The following is a 26,244-nucleotide window of genomic DNA, read 5'->3' as shown; positions in this document are numbered from 1 at the left end:
CTAGTTATCAGCCGCTGGCTAACAGAAGTATGTCGCTGTATGTATTTTATTTATTATTATTCTGTAATAGATAATAGATGTTATATTTTATGTAAAATATCATGTTACATTGTCAACAAGATTGTAGTTAAAAAGTGAAAAGTCGATTTAATAATAATGTAAATTTATTTATATATTGCATAACACATGAAAAAGATAAAAATATGACATAAAAGACGTGCCTATCTCTTGGTCAAATATCAGAGGAATAATTTAATTGTTCAGGGTACTTAAACTTAATAGTTAAAATATATATACGGTTTATATAGAATAATAAAAGTTCATCGAAATAACTTTTTTCTATTCCTATGAAAATATGGTCAATCCAGGAATGTTTTGTCTGTTTTGCTAGTTATTTTCAGGTACTACTTAGTGTTGAATACTCAATTTAATTAGTAAGTCTTAACTAAAATGCTGGTAGGATTTAGACTTGTCCTTTTGAGTCATATTTCAAATTAAACAAATAAAATTCATACTGGGTTAGAGAAAAGATTGTGCTACGAATAGCGTTCCTAGTGCAAACGTATTCAAAGAAAAATCTAGAACAACCTTCTGGATCTAGGAAGATTGTCTCGAGGAATGTATTAAAACTTTCATAATACATTATTCAGCAGTTTCAGCGAGGTTTTTAATTATTTCAATTCCTAGAACTTTATAGCTACTGAACTTTTAGAAACATTGTTAAGCTTACAGTTTCTTCTGAATTTATGTAATTTAAAAGCAATGTTTTAATTCCCATTGCACATATATTTATGGGTCTATTTTATATACAGGCTGGCCTTTTAATAGAAAAAAAAACATTGTTTCGTGAATCGAACTCAAGACAATTTAAGTATTAAAAAACCTTTTATTTAGGCCTGTATTTGTTTTGTGGTTATATGTATTTTCTAATTGGCAAGTAAACGTGTGTGGCCTAACACACACCGTCGACTTAATCTAAGGTTTTTTCTTTACCATATGAATGGGTATTAAATGCATACATAGACAGGAAGTCTATTGTCGCAAAGCCAGGTTTCAAACCCACGACTGGGATAAGTGTTGACACTTTTTTTTCGTGGAGAGCGGTTTCGCGGTCTCGCGGCACGATTACCTCGTGATGAAGGGTTATGTAAGTCTCGCTGTGAATACCAACTAAAACCCCACAGCGCTACCAGCAATTGTCCATGGCAGGACATGATAACAGCGTAGCCTTGTTCGCATGACACATAAGCTACTAGGTACTAGGTCAACACTGCTCTTACATACTAGCTCCATGACAAAGGCGGTCCATCTGTTTTTCATCTTTCAGGAATTGAGAAAATAATATCGCATTGCATATAAAGCTGCACTCAAAAATGCAGAATTCATTCTAAAATATAGGTACAGGACGAGTTTGAAATTTAAAACGTTATGTGTTGTTTAGTTACGAGATCAGCTATTATACCTTTGACTAAATATTTCTTGAATCATATTTTTCCTCTGCAGCGTATTATGTGCAATTTACATGACGTCTAGGAAATACAACGATGCCTTGTGATTTTATTTTTGGCATAGACTGAGACCGCATTGCTGTATTAACAGGATGTTACGTAGGAAGGCTTTAGAATTATGTCGCTTTAGGTTACTGTAGAATTTTTTTAAGTTATTCTTTTAGCGTGTTAGGGAAAAATGACGGGAGTAAAATTTAACGACACGCGCGTGTCGTAATAATTGACACCGGTGTCATACCGACACACCGACACCGGTGCCGGTTTACAACGCCCTCCCGAATCGCAACGTAAGAGAAACTGTATTTTTATAAACAGAAGAAAGAACAGAAAAGGTATAAAAGGAGAATCACGCTCTTCTTTTCTGAAGATCGTGTGGCGCCGCACAACTTCCTCCACTCTCCGTGAGACTTGTAAGGGTCTTTACCTAATCAGTCCAGATTAGGAGATTAGTTTCGAGGAGGTCCGCCCTGTCAGTCACTCAAATTACTGGATCTCTGCGTGTTACAGGAAAAATATTTGGATACGTTGGTAACAACGTGTCGTAAGATTTTTTTTGCCTCTCCTAGTCTGGACTCGACACCACATTTCCAGAGCATCTATTTTTCTCCTTTCAGATGATCGTATTTTCCAGCCTTAGAATGCTGCATCATGATAATAAAATATAAAAGAAGAAAAAATAAATAAATGGAAGTACCAGTCTAAACAAATTTTATCTTTGTTCGTTTTATTAAATTACAAAATGTCATCATCGTCGTTCATCAGAAAATTTGATTGAACGCGATCGAATTCTTTGTATGTTGATGCCGAGAGAGGCTATAGGCTAATGGACATTACGCCAAAACAGCGCAGCTACTAATGGATATAAAAACTTTTTCACTTTGAAATCGTTAAATCATGGATTTAAAGCTTTAGAAGTTGAAACAACTGCACGATTTTTCGCTCGTTATGTCGAACGACATAGACCCAACTGAGAGTCTAGGGTTGTCAAAGAGCTTAAATAACATATTTTTGTAACATATATTTAGGTAAAATTTAGTTTATTGATTTTAGTGGAAACTGGGCTGCGCCGCAAATAGCCCTTAAGTAGATCCGTTCCTGCACAAAAGGTTGACTTCATATTTGCTTTTTAGACTGACAAATAATTATAAAACAGATACAGAAGTCTAAGGCCCTAACCAAAAAAGTAGCGCCACTCGCATTTGTTTTTTTTATTTGTCACATATGCGTCGTATAGTATAGGTAAAAATGGTAAACAAATCAAGGTTGTAATAGTATTTGGTTTAGACACAACCAACTATAAATGGTTCCTATATTAAGAAACAAATAATTTAATCGTTTACATGGAAAAACGACTAATTTATTAAAAAAATATTAATCGTAATTATGTTTGTGCAAATAAATCCGTACACACTTTTATCAAAATATAGTTTAATGGTCGGACACCCTAGTTGTAATGGATGCCAGAACAAAGCCACGTAGAAGTTATTGTGCCTAGAGAGGTCTGTATACAATGATGCCTATTAGTTCATATTTTGCTGAGGAACTAGTCGGAAACTTTACACAAGAACAAAACTTCACAAATATAACTAACAACGAATGCGTGATGAGTGAACACATTTTATTCAGTATAAAATAATTTGAAGTCAATTAGATACAACACAAACATAAAAAGGATATTCCCGTACCGGGAATCGAACCCGAGCCTCCTGGGTGAAAGCCAGGTATCCTAGCCACTAGACCATACGGGAGATGCTGATGAAATGGAAATAACGCTTTATTTTATTTAAGTAACGAGTTATATCTATATTTTTAATTAAAAAAATTAAACATTTTGATAAAATATTAAAAATTTACATTTAATAACAATACAAACAAAATTTAAATTTGAATGTTATATTTTTTATTAACGTTACAATTTAAGTTTCATAAGATATTTAATATTTCGCGAAACCTGATATGGGGAATATTTTGTGAACAACGCCATCTTAACTTTTATTATTGAACCTATGTAGAATATATATTACACGTTCCAAGAGTGAAACTAATTTTATATTTACAGATATCTGTTCGAAATTACTCACAACTTTTATAGTGACGAGTAGTATAGTTACGACAGTGTTTAGAATCGTCACTAGATGTCACTTTAAACGTTGTTTTTTAATTAAAATAATATATTCAAACTTATATGGTTTGGATTAATATATTGTCATTAAAATACTCCATAATTATACTAATAAGATATCAGATATATTTAAAAAGACGTTACGTCCATTCGTTTATGTTGGTTAAGAAATATGTTGTTTTTTTTTATAGAACAGAAAAAACATAAAGTTGGTTTCAAGCCAGGCTTAATTATTGGTTTTATGGCACTATTAAACCAATATCATTTATTCATAGTACAATGAATAAATACTGTAACAATAAATACTGAAATTACATTTAATTATATATGTTCAATACCATGGTATGGCTATGGTAGTGTCAACATTAAATAATATTTGACTTTATTATTAAATGTGTTTTTGAAGACATTTTACATAGAAATACAAAAGTATCCCATATAGTTTTTATTAAAACTCTAGCTCTTACTCTAGATAGACTAATAGAGACTACGCTACACTTTATCCTAATCAAACTTGTTAAATATTTTAATTTACATTGTTAAAAGTTACGACTTTTCCTTTTTTTTATTTTTTTTCTAATCTTTACATACTTAAATTGCCATGCCATATTATTGTCCTAATACAGAGGCTACTGAACCCATCTACACATCACTCACTCACTACACATACATATACACAGATAACCATTGTATTACAGCCATAGCAGTCTAGAATGAGTAAAGGATGACTAGTTCTATGGTTACCAGTCAATTCTACTTACATAACAGAATCATTATTAAAAAGAGACACTAAGCTAAGTTTACAAAGCTATTATGATTGTTATATGGAGAACTTTACAACCATTTTATGTGTTGCAATAAAATTTTCATCTCGCAATCACTAAAAATTATAAATCTGTAAGAGTAGTAGACCTAAACGAATTCAAAGCCACCCTCACATGCAGCTTATTAATAACATCTCATTTTTCATTTTTTTTAGACTTGTGAGATTTATATCAAGTCAGGATACCCGATACCGTGTGGCTTAAAAATCTACAGATTACACTATAAAAATAATATGATCAGAAAAACGTATGCAATCTGCGGTCATGTAGGGTTGTAAAGCCTCTGTATTATTATTATTGACATGTTGAATTGTTGATTTAAAATTATTGAATTTAGTACCAATTCAAAAGCCAATATAATTTTTTTATTAAAATATTTAGACATTTAATAAATGCGCTATTTTGTTTCTATTAGTAAACCACAGAAATATGTTTAATAATGTGTTTCTAAACACTCGTCGATGGAGGAATATTCAGAAATAAAAAGTATTTAATATACGAATATCTTTATTTCCCAACAATAGAATTTCTTATATATATTAGAATGCTTATGTTAGCAAGGTTCAAAAAAGCGTAATTTTTACAATTTGAAAAGCATATTTTCCAAATGTTTTATATTTCTACTGAAAGACTTGAAAGAGAGAGAGAGAAGATTAAGATATTCACTACTTGAATTTAATTCGTACTAGGCCGATAATATACGTAAAAATCAATATTTTCTTGATAAAGGTTTCCCTTCATTCAAAAAACTTAAATTCATTTTAAAATACATACAATAAACTATTAAACTATTTAAAGAATTATGGTTTTGATAAAGTAACTAGTACAGTTATGCGAGGATTTCATTATATTAAAATTAAAAATAAATAGCTTCTGGGTACAATATCAGTTTTTAGTGGGCATCGCGTCGCTTTCTGCCGGGACCCCCTGCGAAGTTAGCGGCAGCCAGACCCATCATGTGCTTAGCGTGGACTGCGCCGGAGTAGCCACGGTTCAAGCCAAGATCTAGAGCCCGTTTCTCGCTGAAATATTATTATTAATTATATTAAGTATCTATACGAAGGGCAAATAGAAACGTGGGAGGCCGAATAAGATTGTGATGATAAACAGGTGGCAAGAAGTGGATCAGCAGATGACATCACCAGAGACAAAGAAAAAAGAGAGCTCATAAATCAACGAATATATATAACTCCTTAATTATTGTTAAACATTAATATTTGATGACCCGGCTGGTCCCCGTGGGGAATTACCACAACCGCCCAAATGTACAACCTTAAATGAAAAAATGGGGGAGGCCATTGCCAGTGGGCACACAGAATCGGTTATCATAGACAACAAAAAACAACAGCTATAATGTATATATTGTTTCTGATATAAGGCTAAAAATAAATAAATAATATTTGATATTTAATCTGTAATATGATTAAACAGCTTTAATAACACGTACCAAAAACTAATGATCTTATGTTGAATGTTTAGAAACTTATAATATAGCCATTTAAATTAATGAACGCAACACAAAATTGTTCATTTCTCAGGAGCCGACCAATTTACAATTTAATGTCTTTGTCAAACTTAAGTTAAACGACGTAAGATGATATGTACATAATCCTTTACAGTTATTATCACTGTTTATAAAATATTTGCAGAGAAGCAGACACATTAAGTAGTTTTAGTAACATTGACAATAGACGGAACTATACTACGAATGCTTATAAGTACTCCATCCGTCCAGTCATGTAAATAATGTATATTGGAGTTTATATGCCTTAAAGAAGTTTTATTTTATTTAACCTTACCGTCAAAATAGGCTTTTTATCGCGACTTATAACAATTTGTTTTGTCTGAAGGGAAGCCATAGACCGAACATTAAGTGCTACCTACATCGCATATAGACAAGTTCAAAATTATATGAAAACCTGACATTTATTAATTTTTTTAAAGAAGAAATATTTTCGTATGTTATATATACACATTTGTATAGAAATTTGAAACATACTTAGCGATTTTACGTTCCTGTTGTAAGTAATTATCAAGGCGGTTCAACATGTCCATGATTTCTTCAGGTTCGTAATTATCCTCCAAGTAATAGTTGCTGGGCCTGTAACGATCAATACTTTTGTTTAGGTAAAGTAGTAGTAAGTATTTATGCCAACGGAAAATAAAAAAAAACATGTGCTAAATGGTTTACTTATATTATCCTGATCCATGATTGTCTTATTTGGTAATTACGTTAACAGTAGGTAATTATTTACACTTTTACACATATTACCCACACATTATCTATGCTTGAAAACAAAATGCATTTTGAGGATTCCTACAATAAAATATAACATTTAGGTACTATTAATTTTGAGAGCTTTGCTTACATTAACTAATATAAGGAAGGAGTGGGGATAATTTGCTGTAAATCTGCTTAAGTAATACTCGAACTACCCCTCAAAGGACTAGCAAGAGACCAGCCACCATCTATGGCACAGGGAATCCCGGTGCTCTTATTGTTTATACTTACATCCTGGGGTAGGCGGAAGCTGGTATCGCCAGGAGCAGGACGCCGAGGAAGAAGACGGCAAAAAGGCAGCTGATTCGCACCATTCTGAAAATAACACATTTTTTAATAATTTCCGTGTACTCGATCTTTATAATATTTAGATTACGTTAACGTTACGTTTTATAATTAATTGCCAGTCTTTGTATAGCACTGATTGGTACGTTCTCAATTAAAACCTCGCGGTGTTCGGAATAAATTGTTTGACTATTATAAAAATCGTTAGAATTCGCTTTGAGTCGAGCTTTTACTAGTAATGATTTTTGCGTAATAGTAGGAAATGTATAATGTAACAGGGAAGTTAGCACTGATATTTTTCTTTTAGTTAATTTTATTATGTTATGTATATTCCTCGTTATACTCAGTAACAGTGGTTTTATGGTGCAATAAAGACTGTGTGGGACACTTTAATACAAGTTACTTAGAATTTAGATTTAATGTCGACATGTAAGTAACCAAATGTATCTGTATATGTAGGTCACATTTTGTAATTACATTTTATAATCCTAGTAATATCCGGAGGCAATCATGCAGCAAATTGGTGCATATAAAAATTTTCTTTGTGGAATTCAAATTCAAATTCAAAATTTATTTATTCATGTAGGTAACAAAGTACACTTATGAACGTCAAAAAAAGAAATATTAAATGAATTTAATTTTACATTTACTGCCAGTTCTCAAATCAAGGGCGTAGAACGGAAGAGAAGAACTGGCAATAAACTCTCCGCCACTCTTTTTAATCGCCAAGTTTTTTTTACACAATGCTTGTAAGGAGCTGCAACCACTACACCATGTTCCATATGACATATTGAGTAATAAAGAATAAAAAAATAAAAAAAAGATTAAAAACAAAGATTTGTCCTCTATCAGCAGGAGGCATGGTGAAATAGGAGCACGCACTTACGTACTCGTGAGAACAACACGCAAAGACGTAGTATAAACAACTAATATCACCGCAAACACGAATTCAAGTACGACCAGTCACCACAAGTAGCACCCGTTCACGAGTATGACGCATGGCCAGCCATTGGCCCCCTCGCCATATTTTAGGGAGAGAGACAACCCGACGCATGGACGCCGCCACAAGCAATGACATTTGAGTGAGCATGACGATCCTTGAAATGTGCACTTGGCTACACAAGAAAATAGTAATAATACTAATTATACTGAAATAATTGGAGGATTTTAGTAAAAAAGAATATACGTAAAAATATGTGACAATTGCTATAATTTATTTCCATTTCCCTCCCAACATTTTCACATTAGTTTAGTCTGTAAAAAAGGAATAATTAATCTTTAATGTCTTGTAATTTTAAACAATTTCTTCATATACGTTATTGAATTTTTCATTTCAATGAAATTAAAAAGGACAAATGGAACGCCCATAAACATTTCAATATTCATTGATGTATGCTCTTAGTGTTGAGCAATTAGCAAAGGTCTGTGAGTCAATTGAATGAGCCAGGCTAGCTTGAGTATGCTCTAGTCCACTCGAGTTCTGTTTTGTTTATATATTATATATTTTATATAGCAAGTACGCAATGAGGAATTAAGATTGAATTCCTAATTTAAACATGTAAATGTGATACATACTTTAATCAATAATACTTCATATTGTTTTGAAGATATATCTTATATGATAATTACATAAACATACGTGTTACATATTCATAAAAGTGGTTAGTTATTAAACAGAGATTTTGTTGAAAAGATATTAGTTACAGTTATCTTTTATAAAACGATTTATAATGTTTTATAAATACAATACTCTAATTCATATACTAGTGCAATTCATTTTGATTTATCGTCTATTTTCAGGGAAGAGTTATAACGTCTTATCGACGTTATAAATATTGGACTAAACTGATCCTAAAATAATTATGATTTTTCTTAGTATATAAATATTTCTTAATAGTTATTACGTAGTTAAATGGCGGCTAGCTGTTTGATAAGAGTGCTTCCATAGTTTAAGTAGAGCTTTTAAGCTTGCTGACTTAGAAGCAAAGTTCCGTAAGAAACAAATATTTTTTTATGTATTCATTATTTTTAGTCTACGATGATTAATGTCAATATGCACAGTACATCTTTACATTGGACCTACGCTATAGTAATGTCAGAGTGTTCTTTGCAAACTTTAAACATTAAACGATTTTGAAGTTTGAGGGGAGCAAGTATGGATATAGATTTTGGATTATCTAGACAGAAGATGAACGAGCTATTATCTTTTACTTTACAAATTTTTTATAACGTGTAACATAGTTTCCTTTTTCATAAAGTAGCCTTCCACGTTCCATACCGAAACGATAACTTAAAAAACAAGCTATACAAAACTTAAGATGTTAACGAAAAACAGGAAAGAATAAATCGAAATCGATCATTTGATTGGAGGTTGATTAGATTTCATAATCCCTTATCAAGAGATGTTAATTAATTCAATCAATCACTTTTACGTGATACGAAAAGCCCTTATCATCTGAATAGGGGTGAGAAAATTACCGCTGGTAAATTAAGTAAGTAAGTAGTTGGTAAATTATTAGTGTAGCATACAAATATTTATTATAATTCTAAACAAAAAAATATAAAGATATTCTTTACGTCATTTTTCTATTGATGACATGATGCATGATTTATATTTTATATTGATATTTGAGGTTTTATTTATTTATATGCCAATGCTTAATACTGATATATTGGCACTTAAAAAACAAAATACCAGATTTAATGTGACGAACACCACACACAAACATAAAATGATAAAGAAAAATATAAAAACTAAAGGAAAGTGATTTCAAAGTATGATTGGAGCAACTATCCAGACCTAGCTTGTTTATCAGAATGGTCAATCTTGATGTCGGTGAGATTTGGGCAAAACGCGTTATTCTGAATGAGTGACAGATATCCTTTTTTTAAAGTCATTTATTAATTTAGGTAACTGAATGTACACTTATGAACATCAAAAAAAGAAAAATAGGATGCCTAGGGTATCTAGACCGCACACGAAATTTTAATTAATAATTGATAAATAAGAATACATATAATTAATTAATATACAATTACGAATATGTAACAATTAACTATAAATAAATATACTGCCCGCGAATGTGTGTAGAACGCACAAGAATATCCAAAAACTCTCTGCCAGTCTCCAGGGAACCTTTTGAAGCATATTATAGATAGTTAATAATGTGGTACATTATAATCCACAGATAAAGGTTTCGCTTTTATTATAACAGAACATTTAAACGCATTAAGATCTGTTATTTGAGTAATTCGCGAAAAACATTAAAACTAAGTATGACTAAAAAGGTTACACGACATTCAAAAAGTTTCGTCTCCTGAACGAGTCAACAATGGATTAGAGTTTAAGGTAAATTATGATGCTTATATTTGACTTGATTTAACTAAGCTCCAAAAACTTGAATTTACCCTTAAAACGCGACAATTTATTCAAGACTTGTTATTTGAGATTTACTTAAGAGTTATAATCAAGATTAATGTACCTAACTATTAAAATATGATGTTTCTTATTAGGCAGGGATTGAAAAGATTCTGATTAAGATGGGATATCACCATATTATTATGACATTAGCATGACTCAAACTTAAACTCAAAAATATCTTTATTCATATCGGTAAACATGTACACTTATGAACGTCAAAAAAAAACAAATAAAATGAATTATAAATTTACATTTACAACCAGTTCGCAAGTCAAGGGCGTAGAGCGGCGACTAATATTGATATCCAAATTCATTTTATTGATGGCATTGGCACGCAGAAACTGCGTTTCAAGAAGTTACTCAGAGTCATGATACTTTCACGATAGAAATTCTGTATTGTTAACTATTATATTATTATATATTAGCTAGAATTATTCTTATTGATTAATGCTTTCATGAACCATATAGCTAAGTTGTCCCGTTGAGAAATAGTTATAAATTCAATTCAATTATTCATGTAGGTAACATAATGTACACTTATGAAATCTAATAAATAAATTGAATTGACGTCAGTATGACTGAAATTTATTATTAAGCTTCCCTCGTGAATCACAGTATCTGTTGGTAAAATCAGTTCTAAAATATGTGATTTTCTGTTTATAAACAGAAGTTTTCACAGAGCAAAAACCACAACTGAACAATGACATTCATAAGCGATTTTTCGCGTGTCACTTGGTATATTCGCATTATCTTTTATCGCAGGTGGCCAATCATGCATACGATTGACATAACCCACTCGATCTAATTAACACGATTGCATAATCGATAACTGCCCGATCGTTTGACATATATGCCATTTATTATCACTGTAAATAGTAATTTATTATTCTGTTCATAGTAATTATATGTCGGAGCTTTGTTTTTGTATCTGTGCAGAATTTTAGCTCTTTTTTGTTTAAGCTTTTATTAATAAGTGTATATGAAGGAAATCTGATATGTATGTCAGGGTATTGTCGATTGCTGAGAAGCAGCACCTGGCACAGGATAAAAAAAGATTTGAGATACTTTCCAAATTCTTATAGTTATATGCTAATATATACACTACTTATAGTAAATATAATAATCCGAATACAATACATACATACACATATTAATATAATACGAACTTTATCATTTAGACCCAGAAAGAAAAGAAAAGTCTACAAGATACCGATGATCACATGCATGATGCATAAATTAGCCATCGCTTTGTTCGTCCATATTCTTTAGTTAAACTTAGTTTGATGTAGATTTTACAATTGTATAAACAATTTCAACTAAATGTCCGACATTAAAAGTAATAGTCACTTTACTACACTTTACTAAACAAATTCCTACAATTCTCTAGAGTAAAAGTTAAAATACGTACAAGAGTTTCCGATTGAACTTTAAGACTCACGAGCTGAAATAAATTCAACCTGATTCAAGAGCTAACTCTTACACGTTTACATTGTATTCCCTTAAAAGCATTTAAGCAAACAGTCAAAAGATGGCAGCTGTAGTCGAAATATTCGAAATAGTTTCCATTTAGATGACCACCTAACCTTAAATACTTTTTGAAGTGAAACTAAGTAACACGTCACGAACATGTGCAGCGTTTTTGTCGAAGAAAAGAAGAAAACCATTAAAACCGATTGAGAGAGAGTGAGAAAGGGAGATCGAGACAAAATACACGCTATTGGTTGATGTATTCGTTTAGTAGTTAATTACATGAAAGTCTAGCTTCAAATTTAAATTTAAGTTTTTATTTATTTCCACATAATTATTCCATCTTAACACTAACTACTAATGCAATATAATGACACAAGAATTCCTACGCCGAACACATAAAAATATATATGTACTTAGATTTTAAAACCGATTCAAACATGTGTATTTTTATGTGCAATTGAAATTCACGTTTGCAAATGACATCTTGAATGTAACCGTTATATTATAAAAATTAACAGGAACCATCATTGCACAGATCTTAATTGCTTTAAATTTCACTGCGATTATACTCTGTGTATTATATTTTTCCACTTGAAAATCTCATCTCCTAGACTAAACTCTATTAAAAATGCAAAGCGCACAGTCATATAAACTTGACACAGAAATGTATGGCCAACAACCCTTGTTTTAGTATTCTTTACATTGTACATTGTGAACGTGTCTAGTTGCCACGCTCTGAGATCACAATATTCTAGAATATAAGAATATAATCTAAACGTTTGGTAATATTCACTTTAAAGTTGGCAAATAGCTGTGAGCTGTTTCAGTTTAATAATATAATAAAATTATTGATCAAAACTATAGCATAGAGCACGTTTAATATAGAGGAAAGTTTTACTATAAAGTAATAGACGCTCTTGTACTTACAAGAGCGTCTATTATTACTCTAACCCCTCCTATTCACATAGAATAATCAATCGAATTGCACCGATTTAACTAAAGTTCTCATGCTCAGTCACTTTCGTAAGAGACGAAAGAGTACGTTAGTTTAATATGCCATCAAACTGATATAATTTTAAATAAGGATATCTCGCAAGTGGTACAGTAAGAAAATCGTGTAAATATAAGTTTCTACAAAAAACTGGTGTGATTCTTTAGGAACACGTTTTCTATGAAATAACGGAATTGGAATGAAATTGAAATTTACGTTTTATATAAAGAAGAATATTTGTAATCGGTCCAGAAGATATTTATGTCCATACATACAAATGTTTTCTTAAAGGACTTTAGTTTCATGGATTTTTCATTTCCAATATGCTTATGACGCAGGGAAAATTAATAAAATATGTACTTTAGTAAATAGAACATTGCATTCCTATAGTTTCCATTTCTCAATAATAAAATGTATTTATATATTCGGTATTTTATTTGTTGCCATAAATCGCTACGTATTTACTAATCCGAGATGGGCCTGAAGATCATGATTTATCATACTTAGAATAGAGCGTTGATTGATATGGGGCTGCTTAGCAAACACCATACATCTACTAGCAATCCGGCATGTACTGTTTCAGTCCTACATCTATATTGTGTGCCCTTTTTTGGCAAGGACAAAAAGTAGTTCCTCTTGCCATGTGTTTACAATAACGAGTGTTTTTTTAACACTTACCATAAACAATATTAATCATAACAAAAGTCAGCTTTCGTAAAAATATAATTTTTGATTAAAAGGATATTGGCAGAATTTACTGAGTATAAACTTGCTACGTCAAATATATATACAACCATAACATTAACTAATACCGGCACGCACTTGCGAGCCTCCTGGCAATGTGAGTGCCCATGGGCGGCGGTATCACTTAACAACAGATTAGCCTCTTGCCGGTTTGCCATCTGTTACATTAAAAAAATAACTATAAAGTTTTTTTACCTAAGGGAATCTGTATCGATGTTCGTAACTCATTAACTATAAGAGTTCTTACACGAACTTCAGAAACTAATTACGTGTGAACTTTTGAGAAGCGATAGATTCAGATAACGGAGGTACATTATATACTAATACTAGCAGACTCGGCCAACCGTTGCTGTAGCTAAGGTTTTTGTTATATTACATAGTAGTAAACTATTCAAGAGAAACGGTAGGAGAACTTATGTGAAAGGTAGAGGTAGATAGCTTATATGAAACGTTGGTACTTTTAACACAGAGTTGTTAGGTTAGGTTAGGAGATGCTATAGCAACACGACCATGTTATCTTAATTTTTTGATAATAAATCTTTTAAAAGCAGTTAACTGAAAGCTAAAGGAAAACTGTATGCGCTCGGGATTAATTACTTTCGACTAGTTCATAGAAGTCTTAAAGTTTGTACTAATAAATTTCAATTACCCAGCGCCTGCAAAGAATCGCTTGTAAAGCACGAATGAACACTAAAGTTATAGCTTTGAAGAAAACTTTAGAATTATGTATAAAAGTTAAGTTATGTTTGTGAGAGTCATATAGTCTATGTAATTTATGGTCTAACTCTAGAGTAACAGAAATAAAAAAAAAGATTTGTGGAAAGAAGTATTCTTTGTTTGAAAGCCTCTCACTTTATAACCAGCAAGTTAGTGGAACAATAGTTTTATTTTCAATGTTTGAAAATCGAATAATAAAATTAAATTTGGAACATAGGTATAATCTATGACTTACTTTCTCGAGCTTTTGAATTTAGAATTCAGAGTTTATAATTGATGTTAAAAATACATTACGAAGTTCCTTGATTTCTACGAGAAAGCAGAAATTTTATATTGTAATTTTAGGACTATTTTATAAGGCCGATAAACAAGAATTTTATGGAGCAAACTTTATGAGCTGGTAAAATCTTGTCTGTTTTAGTAACAGTCTTAGAAGGCTTATTTTGTACGTAACAGTTGTAAATATACGATGTTAAAAGTTGGACGATAAATTCCAAAATTATTAAGAATATAATTTATTTAAATGTTGGTTATTTAATTCTAATATTTATCAGCTTGATTTCCCTGTATTAGAAACAATTTTAATCACCGTTTTAACTAATCTATCTATCCCAATACAGAGACAGAAAGAGAGAGAGAAGATAGGGATAGAATCGATAGATAATTGTTGCAAGCACAGTATATATATACTCAACGTAATTAACATTTCAGTACTGTAAGCCTAGTGATTTGAGCGTGCGACTCACGTCCCTACGTTCGTAGGTTCGATCCCCGGTATGAACGGTGAAGGATAATATCGAGAGGAAACCGAGTTGCCTTAGATACAAAAAACTCGACGGCGATAGCTATAGGTACAGGTCTGATCACATACTTGTCACTTAAATTAACAAATCATCAACATTCAACAGATACAGAAATTTGAGGCCTAGATCTAAAAAGGTTGTAGCGGCACTGATTTATTAATTTCTTTTATTTTTAATTTAATATTTACGTTGCTCGGACTTACATGCCCTATTCTCGCAACCTACATAGTTGGTGTTGTTCAATAAAATTATCCCAATGCTTTTGACTTGTATTTCTACTGTATATTATTGTTAAACAAAAACGTGTTGTCTGATCCTACAGAATACGAACGATCCATTGATAATTCAAATGTCCCACGTACAGGCGATAAATATCATTTGGTTTTTCGTGATCTTGTTTTCCGATGGCAGCGATTTTCACAATTAGGTTGCGAGGGTGGAGCCAGTTCTTTTTTATTACATTGACTTAAATAAGGCAAATAGCCCCTCTAATAACTACTCGCTTTTAATTATTAACATTTATCTATTTTTTTTAAATAAATCAACTTTGACGTACCTAGCTAATTTTAGTATAGAATATATTTTTTACATAGATATTTATCGTTAAAACTATTTTAAAAGATTAAGTATGGAATTACATGCCCATATGAAACTATTTGGATGGGACAACTAGTCATTTTGTTTACATTTTTAACTTGTAATTTTGACTTTCCAAAGTGCCTTTTTAATAGGCCTGATTGAAATAAATGATTTGACGTGACTTGACTTATTTAAAACTATTGGTTTAAATAAATAAATTTAAAACTATTGTTTTATTAACACTTCGTAAACATACGTAAAAAACAGGTAACATAAATTCTAACGCATTGGGCAATAATTGAATCAATTTTAAAATCTTTTGCGAATAGAATTCTACCTTATCTATAGATAGCATTGGTTATATATTACAATCTTTTTGCTATAAGATATTGCCTCTGTTGCGTCAAACGTCTTGACAGTTGGTAATGACAGATGACATAATGGAAATGCGTTAACTTTTAAGCAGTTTCACGATTGTTTCCACAGATATATTTTTCAATAATCTGTTCATTTTTTAAATAGCTGTTTTTCTTAACCCAAGTACAGGTTATATTCGGATGAAAGAACATTGTGAGCTACACGATAGCTGTGTATTGTTCTGCCTCACAATGAACATGACAACGTTATCGGTTATCTATTCTTTGACTTCTTGGCGTTAGCACACAAACAAGAATAGATTGTACTTTTGGTGAAATGTTTTAATGGAATATAAGACAGGAAGCCTTTTAAGCTATTTATTTATACATTTTAATAGCTAACATAAACTATATACCTCCAGCCAGAAACAATGAATTATATATAAATATACATAAAGATTCCATTTACGAAAGGAAAACGTTATATATGCATAGTTATATACTGTTATCTTATACTTTGGTAAACATAATTGTCGTATATGTTACAAAAAATTTCAAATAATTTTAAGTAATAATTAAAAATAATTAAAAATTGGTTAAAAAGAAAAACAAAACAAATTTAAATAGTTTGGTCCCTGTGGCAGTGTACCTTTAACGCTGGCAGAATTTCCTTGCTGAATTGGATACTTTTTTGTTGAGCCAGGAGCGTACCAGCCCTGGCATCACTGGTACTCTCTAGGCGCCAACTTAAATCTTTGATAAGCGCCTGTACTATTTTAAATACTGTATTCTTGATTGTATAAATTGTGTCATATATACAATCCTAGAGTTATGGCGTTCAAACTCCTCCAAAATGGCTCAACCGATTTTCGTAAAATTTTAGGTGCATATTGGTTAGGTCTGTGAGTCGGACAACAATATATAACAATTTTACAACAATATACAACAATATTTAATAATAATAATAATCGCGGTGAATTGGATAGGTGCCTGAATATATTAATTTTTATAAATAATTATAAATTTTCTTAGGAAGATAAACATGATACATGTAGGCATAAAACTGCAAGCGTTGTGGTAAATGATTTTTTTACGAAACATGACATCAATTGGAATTTTCCAGATACCACGCGTCAATAAATCAGAAAGTGATTTATCCCTCACAAATCGTAAGCGAATGTCTCTTTTTTTATAGAACAGAGAGCAAACCGACAGTAGACACACCTGGTGTTAAGCGATACCGCCGCCCATAGACACTTTTAATGCCATGTCACATCTCAATGTATTTTTGCAAAAAATTATTTACTATTTTTAAAATATGTTTTAACTTTCTAATAATCAAATTTAAATTATTATTATAATGTAGGTTGAGAATATTACTGTGTGTCGAATCTGAATGTTTGCATTTTTAATTCAATCAAGTATTTCAATAATTTCAATATCGTTTCATAAATATTACGAATCTCGGAAAATGTATGTAGCGATTTCACAAAAAATATTTACAAAAGAAAATTACCTGTTAAACGTACACACAATCCCATTAACAATGAGTTATTACAGTATTATCATATTCAGCGACGACATAAAGGAATTTGTATGTTTTATAGATACATACTTAAATAATATTCATAGTTAGTGGTTTTTCAAATTAGGTCTAGACTGGGCCTGAGAGGTTCTGAAATGAAATCTACATGAAATAAAAAAGGGTAGTGTAATGCAAATAGGCAACAGATTGCTTTTTAAATAGATATTTTTCTTTATGTATTTATTTACACTTCGTTACATACGTATATATATTTATAGAAAAACAAATAATATACATAAAATAATAAGGGTTGCAATGGCAGCCTTATGGCTAATGAGCGATGACGTCCCGGACTACTCCTTGCTAGGGTAAGTAAGTAAAAAAATATAAATATAATGGGTAAAGTGAGAGTGAATAACCCAAATGTTATAAAAATAAAGAATAAATTAAGTAAATATAGAATAAAAAAAGAAAGAACGAACTTAATCTAAACACATGTATTTTTTTAAATAAAGTAAACTAGACAGCTAACCTCACGGATTCATGAATTGCGATGCAATACAAAAAGATATGAAATGCAAGAAATACAAAAGTCACGATTGAGAAGTATTGGAATATGGTTATGAAATGTTTATGTAGAAGAGTTTTTAAAATATATTTATATTTTGGTCTGGATATCCACAGATTCCCTTTGACTTTGAGATCACTTTACATTTGAATCTTATTTGTATTTTTCTCTTGTATGAATATTATACATACATGTGAAATTGAAATTTTATGTGAAAAAAATTAATATGTATATATAGTTAGTGACTGACCCTAAGTTTCATATTCAATTAACTACCTTAAGAGACACTTGAAAACTTAGTAACTTGAAAAGAACGTTACGTTGGTGAAAATTTTCACGATTAGGTCCACCATTAAGGTCCCATTTCACAGCTACATTAAATCTGTATTTAAGAAAAAGATGGCGTAACAACACCTAGCTTTGGCCTGAGAAAAATCAATATTTTTTGTATGTGAGGCTCATCTGATGTAAAGTGATACCACTGCATACTGACATTGACATTGCCAGAAGATTCGCAAGTGCATTTTAAGAATTCGTACGCTTTTTTCTTGAAGGACGCTACTTCGAATTGGTTCGGGAATAATTCAGTGGGCAGCCGGTTCCACAAAGTGATGGTGCGCGGCAAGAACTGCCTTGAAAAACGCTCAGTTGTGGAACGACGGACGTCGAGGTGATACATAATATACTATGTATATACCCAAAATATATAAATAGAACATAAACTAAAAACAAAATAGTGTTATAAAAAATAGTTAATATAATGTTATATCAGACTATGCCATCAGTGCCACATCTAGTAATAAATCCAATCCGAACACCTATATTTTGCTTGGTTGACCGATCGAGTTTATTATGTCTACCCACATTTTTGTTGCTGTTTTGTTTTGTAATTTTATATACATACCTACATCTGTGCGCTGTAATCTTTATTAATCTTAGTTTATATTATTTCTCAGTAAGTTCAATTCATGCATGCAATTCTTATGAGAAATAAAGTTATTCTTAACCTAAAATACATAATATACCCATGAAACACTTAATCACTAGGCGTACTATTTCATAATTATAGTAGGCTAACAAATAAGACGCATTAAAGAGATATCTTGAAACATAATTGCTTATCGAAAACCTTAATTAACATCCATTATTACAAGCCACAAAGAGAAAATTACTAACAGAGCCGGAAGTAATTTAAGAAAATGTTTCTATTTGTAAAATTTAATCTAAAAACAAAAGCCGCTTGCTTGATTCAGAATTTATAAACAATTGTGTTTTTATTGCTGAACCAACTGTAAAGGAAAAAATATTACCTACAGAATCACTGGCCACTGCATGTTTAGGAAAAATCTTGTTTTAAATATGAGGTTTGATAAATTTCCTTGAAATAAAGGCAAAAAATTACATATATTCAATTAGTTTTTATGTGTTCCGTATTATCAACTAAGTATGCTTCTAAATTAATAATTATATAACTAATAGTAGTTCTAAATTAATCATAATATAACTACTATTAGTTATGTTATTATTAATTACATTAGTATTTATTTAGAAGCAGAGTGCGCATTGGAAGCGTGCTGGGTCCATAACCCGGAGGACTGTGTATTCACGCTCTGTTTCCAAAAAAAAGCTGTACCACAAAGAATTATTCGATTTTATGATCATTTAATAAGTCCTGAGTACATCTCGTTTCTATGACTTATCAGGAAGAGAGGCACACAAGAGTGGCAATTTTCAGTTGCAATAATATGAAGAAATTATATTAGTTTATGAGCAATAAGAGAGGTTAAAATTAAGTACGTAAGTACTAACAAATATAATTGGCAAACAAGTAATAAAAAAACGTCCAACACAATACGAGTTAAACAAAGCAGTAAGGCAATTAAAACATGCGACGATCGGCCGAGTAAAAATTTGTGATCCAAAAATAATGTATGAAACGAAAATTATGTTTTTCGATTCTTAAAAGGCGGGCAACGCACTCGCGAGCCCTCTGGCATCGAGACTGTCTATTGGCGACGGTATCACTTAACATCAGATGAGCCTCCTGCCCGTTTGCCGCCTGTTCTATTAAAAAAAAGATACGCGATTCTATTGATACATTAATAATTGCTAACCAGTGTAACCTTATAGACATTCGTCACAAGAATTTTAGGCGAACTTATCTGTAATGACTCAGTAAAAAAATAATGGTTAATTTTTGTTAACTGCCAGTTCTCTAGGGAGTAGAACGGACGATAAGAAACTCTCTCCCTTTTAAATCGCACAGGATTTGTTTTATTCACTTGTAATAAATTATAGAAAAAAATCAAATGATAAGTTGGCAAATCGTAGCCAGATATTTACACCTTAATTGATTTCTTACAGAGGAAAGATACTAAAATATACTGCTTTAGTATATATTTTTGATGCACGATTATTTTATATTTTTATTGGATATGTTTATTTCAAGTAGAATATATAATAAATAATTAATATTGTATTTATACGTTTCAGGTAACATAAACTGTAATTAGTGTATATACAAATACAAATATTTGACGAAATTATCGTCAAAGAACAGTCAGACAACCAATCTTTAAATATCTAATAGTCTGTGGAACTAACAAAAAAGTTAAATATTGTTTTAATAAAACCTATTTGCTTATGTTTTTAAAATAAAGAATTAGCCAGTATTATTTCACACAAAAAGTATTTACCGACATTTTATATATTTTTCAATCTACATCTGGAATTGTAACCCTACAATATAAGGGATTAATGGTTTCTTTTCGAACAATACTTATTTGTATGACAATGGTGGCCGCAAAGGACAAGATAAAGCTTTGATATAAATTGTATTGAAATCCTTCGTTATCTGCGTTTTCTACGAAAATTGGATTACTATTTGAATACTCGAATGTTTGACGAGATAGTAACGAGATAAACGAAATTGTGAACGATATCGTCTAGATATGAATCTGAAATGTATTTTATTTCTGGAGGCTTACTTTATGTTAAGTGATACTTCCGTGGTCACACAGACTACCACAGACCTCGTGCGTCGGTTCTTTAGTTCGGTACGCCCATGAAACCACTTCATAATTAATTTAATGTGAGAGATTGTAATTTTGTTTAATTGTTGATCTTCTATAAGAATTTATATGTTAGATGAACATAAAAACAATTGCTACGGGTTTACAATAAAAAGTATTAATAATGCAGACTCACTTATAGGCCTGCCTGCTCTATAGCAGGGATATCCCACATAATTCATCTCATTGGTCAACAGTTTATGCTTGTGGTTTTAAAAAATAAAAAGAATAAAGTATAAGAAATATGCTTGCTACAGTTATGTGAATGTGGAACTTGCCAGTAAAATATTTTCGAAACAAACTCTACTTAAGGTAGAAGATAAAAGCGTACCAATTCCTAAAACGGCCGGCAACGCACTCGTGAGCTTTCTAGCAGTGTTTGCGGGCATTGGATTCACTTAACATTACGTGAACCAAAGTAAACATTCAACGCCCAAGAAATGTTATAATTGTCATATTTGTGAAACATTGTCTCTTTCAAAACATTGCAACTAAAACATATAAAAGTAACAATTAAGTTCCAAAGGGACAGAAAATTCAATAAGTTGACGTGCGTAAAATAAGTCGAACTATCGTGTCGAAGTTAAACTAACTTCATAAGCCTTTAGGCTAAGGGATGATAACCCTTATCTATGGGGCTTACAACTTATTCCATGCCTCTGACATAATTCCGAAATGATTTACATACCAACCTTATCCTTTAATTGATATCTCTAATTTATCAGTCTCATCATTCTATTATGCAAAATCGTTATGACCATTACAAAATACTCTACCCTTGTGATATTTTAATAGAACTTTAAACACTTACTGCCAGTTCTCATCAAGGGTACAGAACTGGCAGAATTGGGATCCATCCTCAGCTAGGCACCAACTTTCTTTCTAGGTGCGCCATTTAAAATTCCCTCTAACGGTGAAGGCCATTCCTATTCATACCATTCTAAGGAATTCGGCTCGCCTTAGACCCAATAAATCGACGGTGACGCTCATTTGATTGACAAATGATTATGAGATAGATACAGAAATTTGAGGCCTAGATCTAAAAAGGTTTTACTTATCATATCATAGACATTGGATAAGGATAAGAAAACTCAGTCTCTATTTGAAGTGGGCTTGCTCAATGAAATAGGAGCACGCACTTATAGTGACAGTAAAATATAATTGGTACTTTAATATAAATATGGTAATTTTTATCTGAATAATATTTTAACTGACTGAAACACTCAAAAAAAATTCTCGACATTTATGAATAGCATGAGCAAAACGTCTAGGAGTGTATCGCTTTAAATACTATTGACATAAATATACACAGATTAAAAACTGTATGTGATGAAATATATTTAGGGTTTTATATGTATGGATACGTTAGGATTAACACTGAGCAAGCTATGGTCATAAAAGTAACGGAGACGAATTTAATGGTAATAATGTTCAACATTAAATTTAGCGCGCATCTTTTTGGGATTTACTGTCAAGTTCACGCAAAAAGTAGTTAAAAGAAATAGTTAGTAGTGTTTTATCACCCGAGTTATCAATTTTACGTAAGCTATTTAATACCTCCGACGACTACATAGTCAGGGAATCTAGTATATATTTATTAAAAAAAACCGTGGCATTATTAGTAATGCTAAAACACTCGTAACTAGACATCTTGAAAGTCTACCTGTAAATTAAATAAAGCCTGATCGGTATTCAACACGTACCAAATACAAGTTAAACTAACTCCAGGCTAATAAAGTTACGTAACGAAGTATGTTTCCTAACTTTTTAATAGCTACCCGCAAATGGTTGTTAGTCTTGCGGGCTTGTGTACAGATAAAGTGACCAATTCTAAAAATACGCATGCTTCAAACCAGCCAATGGTGCTACAATCTTTTTACGCCCGAGCCGCAGATTTCTGTATCTGTATCATAAAACATTATGATCATTTGTCAATCTAAAAGGGACAAAATGGTAGCTACCATTTTGTGTCTAAGGCAAGCCAGTTTCCATACGATGCTCTCTTCAAAATGCTCACATAGAGAGAGAGTTAATTGTTGCACAGACGGGGTTCGAACCTACGACCTAAAGGATTAGCGTCAAATGCGAACATGCTTTAAAAGGCTCAGTAAAAACAAATTCCTTCTCAACAATAATTTTATACTTGTATAGATTCTATTAATAATAATTATATTATCTTGCTTAACATTAGCTTTCCACGATACTGATTTTTTTAGTCTCGATATATAGATAAAATTCAATTTATAGGCAAAACATAAGAAAAGTTAATACTTGTTTTTTTTTGCTTGCTTGAATTTGATTTGATATTAATAATAATCTTGATATAAAAATTAAGAAATAATAAAAATCGCTTTCAAATAAAGTTTAAAAGGTATTTTTGAAACCGTTAGATACATCTGTATTAAATGTGTTTATGTATGATACGTAATAAATGTGTACGTACGTACGTGTAATTATTAATTAGAATATTTTTAATAAGGCTAAGTTTCAAGATGTACTTTAGTATGTCAAGACTACTACAAGATATTTCGTTTTTAACACGAGTGTTTCTTTGACGATGCTCATGATTAACCATGCCTAAATATAAAACTATAATTATACCTGTACAAACTGTTTTTACTCATAAAAACATATTAAAGTATCTGTGAAATGTCAACCGCAAAATTTGGCGCGTGAAGTTTATGCATGAGTAAGTTTCCCGCGTTTGATCATCTTGGTCACAGGCTATGAGAAGCGTCTAAGGCATTCCTTTAGCCATATTGAATTATCTATGCTTTGTAGAATTTAAGCGGTTTCAAAGTGACCGAAGTGTATTATATTCTGCATTTATAGAAAATTTATGCTGCGTCTCGCACTAAATTTTAAGTATGATCAAAATGAAAATGTCTGTATACGAATATATATTTTATAAATATATTAAGAAACGTTTCTTAATATATCCGCTTATTAATATCATAGACTCGTCGTAGTTTGTATTACGAATTTTCTCATGCACTTTTATGTATTCGTAATATTTTTTTTATGGAACCCCCTGTTCGATACACAAACAAACGGGTGCAAACGGTGCAAACGGGCAGGAGGCTCACCTGATGTTAAGTGATACAGCTGCCCATGGACACTCTCGATACCAGAGGGCTTGCGAGTGGGTTGCCGGCCTTTTAAGAATTTGTACGCTCAATTATTTTAATTTATTTTAATTTGTTAGAAACATTAATGTTATTTAATGCAGTTATTATTCTTATAAAGGCTTCATTAATTAAATTAAATAAACAATTATTTATGTCGAATTGGATAACTAAACTAATTTTATGGTCAATCTTGTTTCTTTATATCTCTTTCAAATCTCATAAGATATTTTATTTCTCTTAAAAGCAATTTTCGTTAACCTCAACATCGTAATTTGATCATGTATTTTTTATTACCCTAGTATTGGGTAAACTGCGCGATTCGATTCCGCAAACGATAGCCAAACAATTTTATTGGACGTAACTAAATCGAAATGTACCAAAATCTCGACATTGACCGATTGGTCTTAACTTTATTTATCTTTTTGATTACCCATATTTCTATATTACTCCATGCTACGCAATAAAAACATTAAATCAATTCTCACTAAGCCATGTTTTGAAGCTATATAATGCCTGTTATATGAGGGAGAAACTAAAAGGACGAAGTGTTAACGAAATGTCAGGGATTAAAATTAATACTGCTTATAGGGGTTCGAACACTATTTTTAGTATTGTATTATAGTAGGTAGTAGTTCTGATAGACATATTTTATGTTCATAAAATCCTTGTGATAGAAATTATATATTATGTATTTAAAGAAGGGTAAATCTCGGCTATTTATTGAATGTTCATGGGATCTATTTTAATTAACTCTTTATATATGAAGGAATATTATGAAGGAATTCTAAAAAGCAAAATATTGCTAGTGTAAATAATTGACAGCTTAGCGATATTAATAATTGACACCTTTGGTAATTAAAAAAATGATAATTAAAATGATTTGTTGTATGTCTCTCTTCTATCGGCTGCATCTGAGCGTCGTGGCCAGCAAGGATGCACCTGGAGCGGACTATCTGTTTCCACTGGTTTCCGTCCAGCGCCTCTTTTACGTTCTATGATCCCTAGATGGGTTCAAAGGCGTCCACCACATTGTCATGTGAGTCTCCATCACATTCGGCCTTGAGCCTCCACGGATCCAGCTCACTGACTCGTCTTTCTCGTTCACTTTTACCTCGTTTGCAACTGTACGACGCTAGGTTTACCCAATCATGTGCATGCTTGCTAATATCACAGGGCCTCTTTCTTAGTGTATAATTTTGAGGACTTTTTCACTAGACTGGTCCATCTAGTTGGTGTGACCACGTCATCTTTTGCCTGTGTTACCAAATACAATCAGTTTCTCCAAGTTGTCATTGTCTCTGCGCATTGTATGGTCGAAACAGATGTATGTGTGTAAAACAAATTCGGCCTGACTATAAAGGTATATTTGATCAAGATCGCACCAAACAGGCATATAACCGTAAAACCATTGACATGTTCATTCAGTCACGCCTCAACGGCGATAACTGTCCTGCAGATACGTGACACATCTTAGGGTGATATTTTTTCGTGACCGTTGACATCTCTAACACATGATTCGTAAAAGTCTATGAAATAAATAAAGTCTATAAACTAAATACTACTGACGAGTGGAAAGGGGTACTTTCAGTGACTTATTTACGTCGTCTTCAAAAATAGTCGTATCTTTTCGTAATGTAGAATATCTAAAAAATGGTCCCCTTATTGATAAAAATAATGCAGTCTAATCACTACATAGTATAAAACAAAGTCGCTTTCTCTGTCCCTATGTCCCTTTGTATGCTTAAATCTTTGTAACTACACAACGGATTTTGATACGGTTTTTTTTAATAGATAGAGTGATTAAAGAGGAAGGTTTATATGTATAATTACATCCATTAAATAGTAGAGAAG

At 31.6% G+C, this 26,244-nt stretch overlaps 1 protein-coding gene and 1 non-coding gene across 2 annotated transcripts in view; both read right to left on the bottom strand.

The window, feature by feature from the left end:
• Positions 1–3,184: 3,184 nt before the first annotated feature.
• Positions 3,185–3,256, bottom strand: Trnae-uuc. The gene has a single exon. It is a non-coding gene; the product is annotated as a tRNA-Glu (tRNA).
• A 1,699-nt stretch (positions 3,257–4,955) lies between these two features.
• LOC110992593 (diuretic hormone class 2) overlaps positions 4,956–26,244 on the bottom strand; it is a 40,194-nt gene continuing 18,905 nt past the window's right edge. The window contains exons 2-4 of the mRNA XM_022258476.2: positions 6,967–7,050; positions 6,454–6,555; positions 4,956–5,476 (exon numbers count right to left, since the gene is read on the bottom strand). Of these exons, the coding sequence (XP_022114168.1) occupies positions 5,347–5,476; positions 6,454–6,555; positions 6,967–7,049 (315 nt within the window). The 5' untranslated portion in view covers position 7,050 and the 3' untranslated portion in view covers positions 4,956–5,346. The remainder of the gene's footprint in view (positions 5,477–6,453; positions 6,556–6,966; positions 7,051–26,244) is intronic.

The sequence above is a fragment of the Pieris rapae genome, chromosome 9 (assembly GCF_905147795.1).
Source record: "Pieris rapae chromosome 9, ilPieRapa1.1, whole genome shotgun sequence".
Classification (NCBI taxonomy): Eukaryota; Metazoa; Arthropoda; class Insecta; order Lepidoptera; family Pieridae; genus Pieris; species Pieris rapae.
This window is presented reverse-complemented; position numbering and strand designations above follow the sequence as displayed.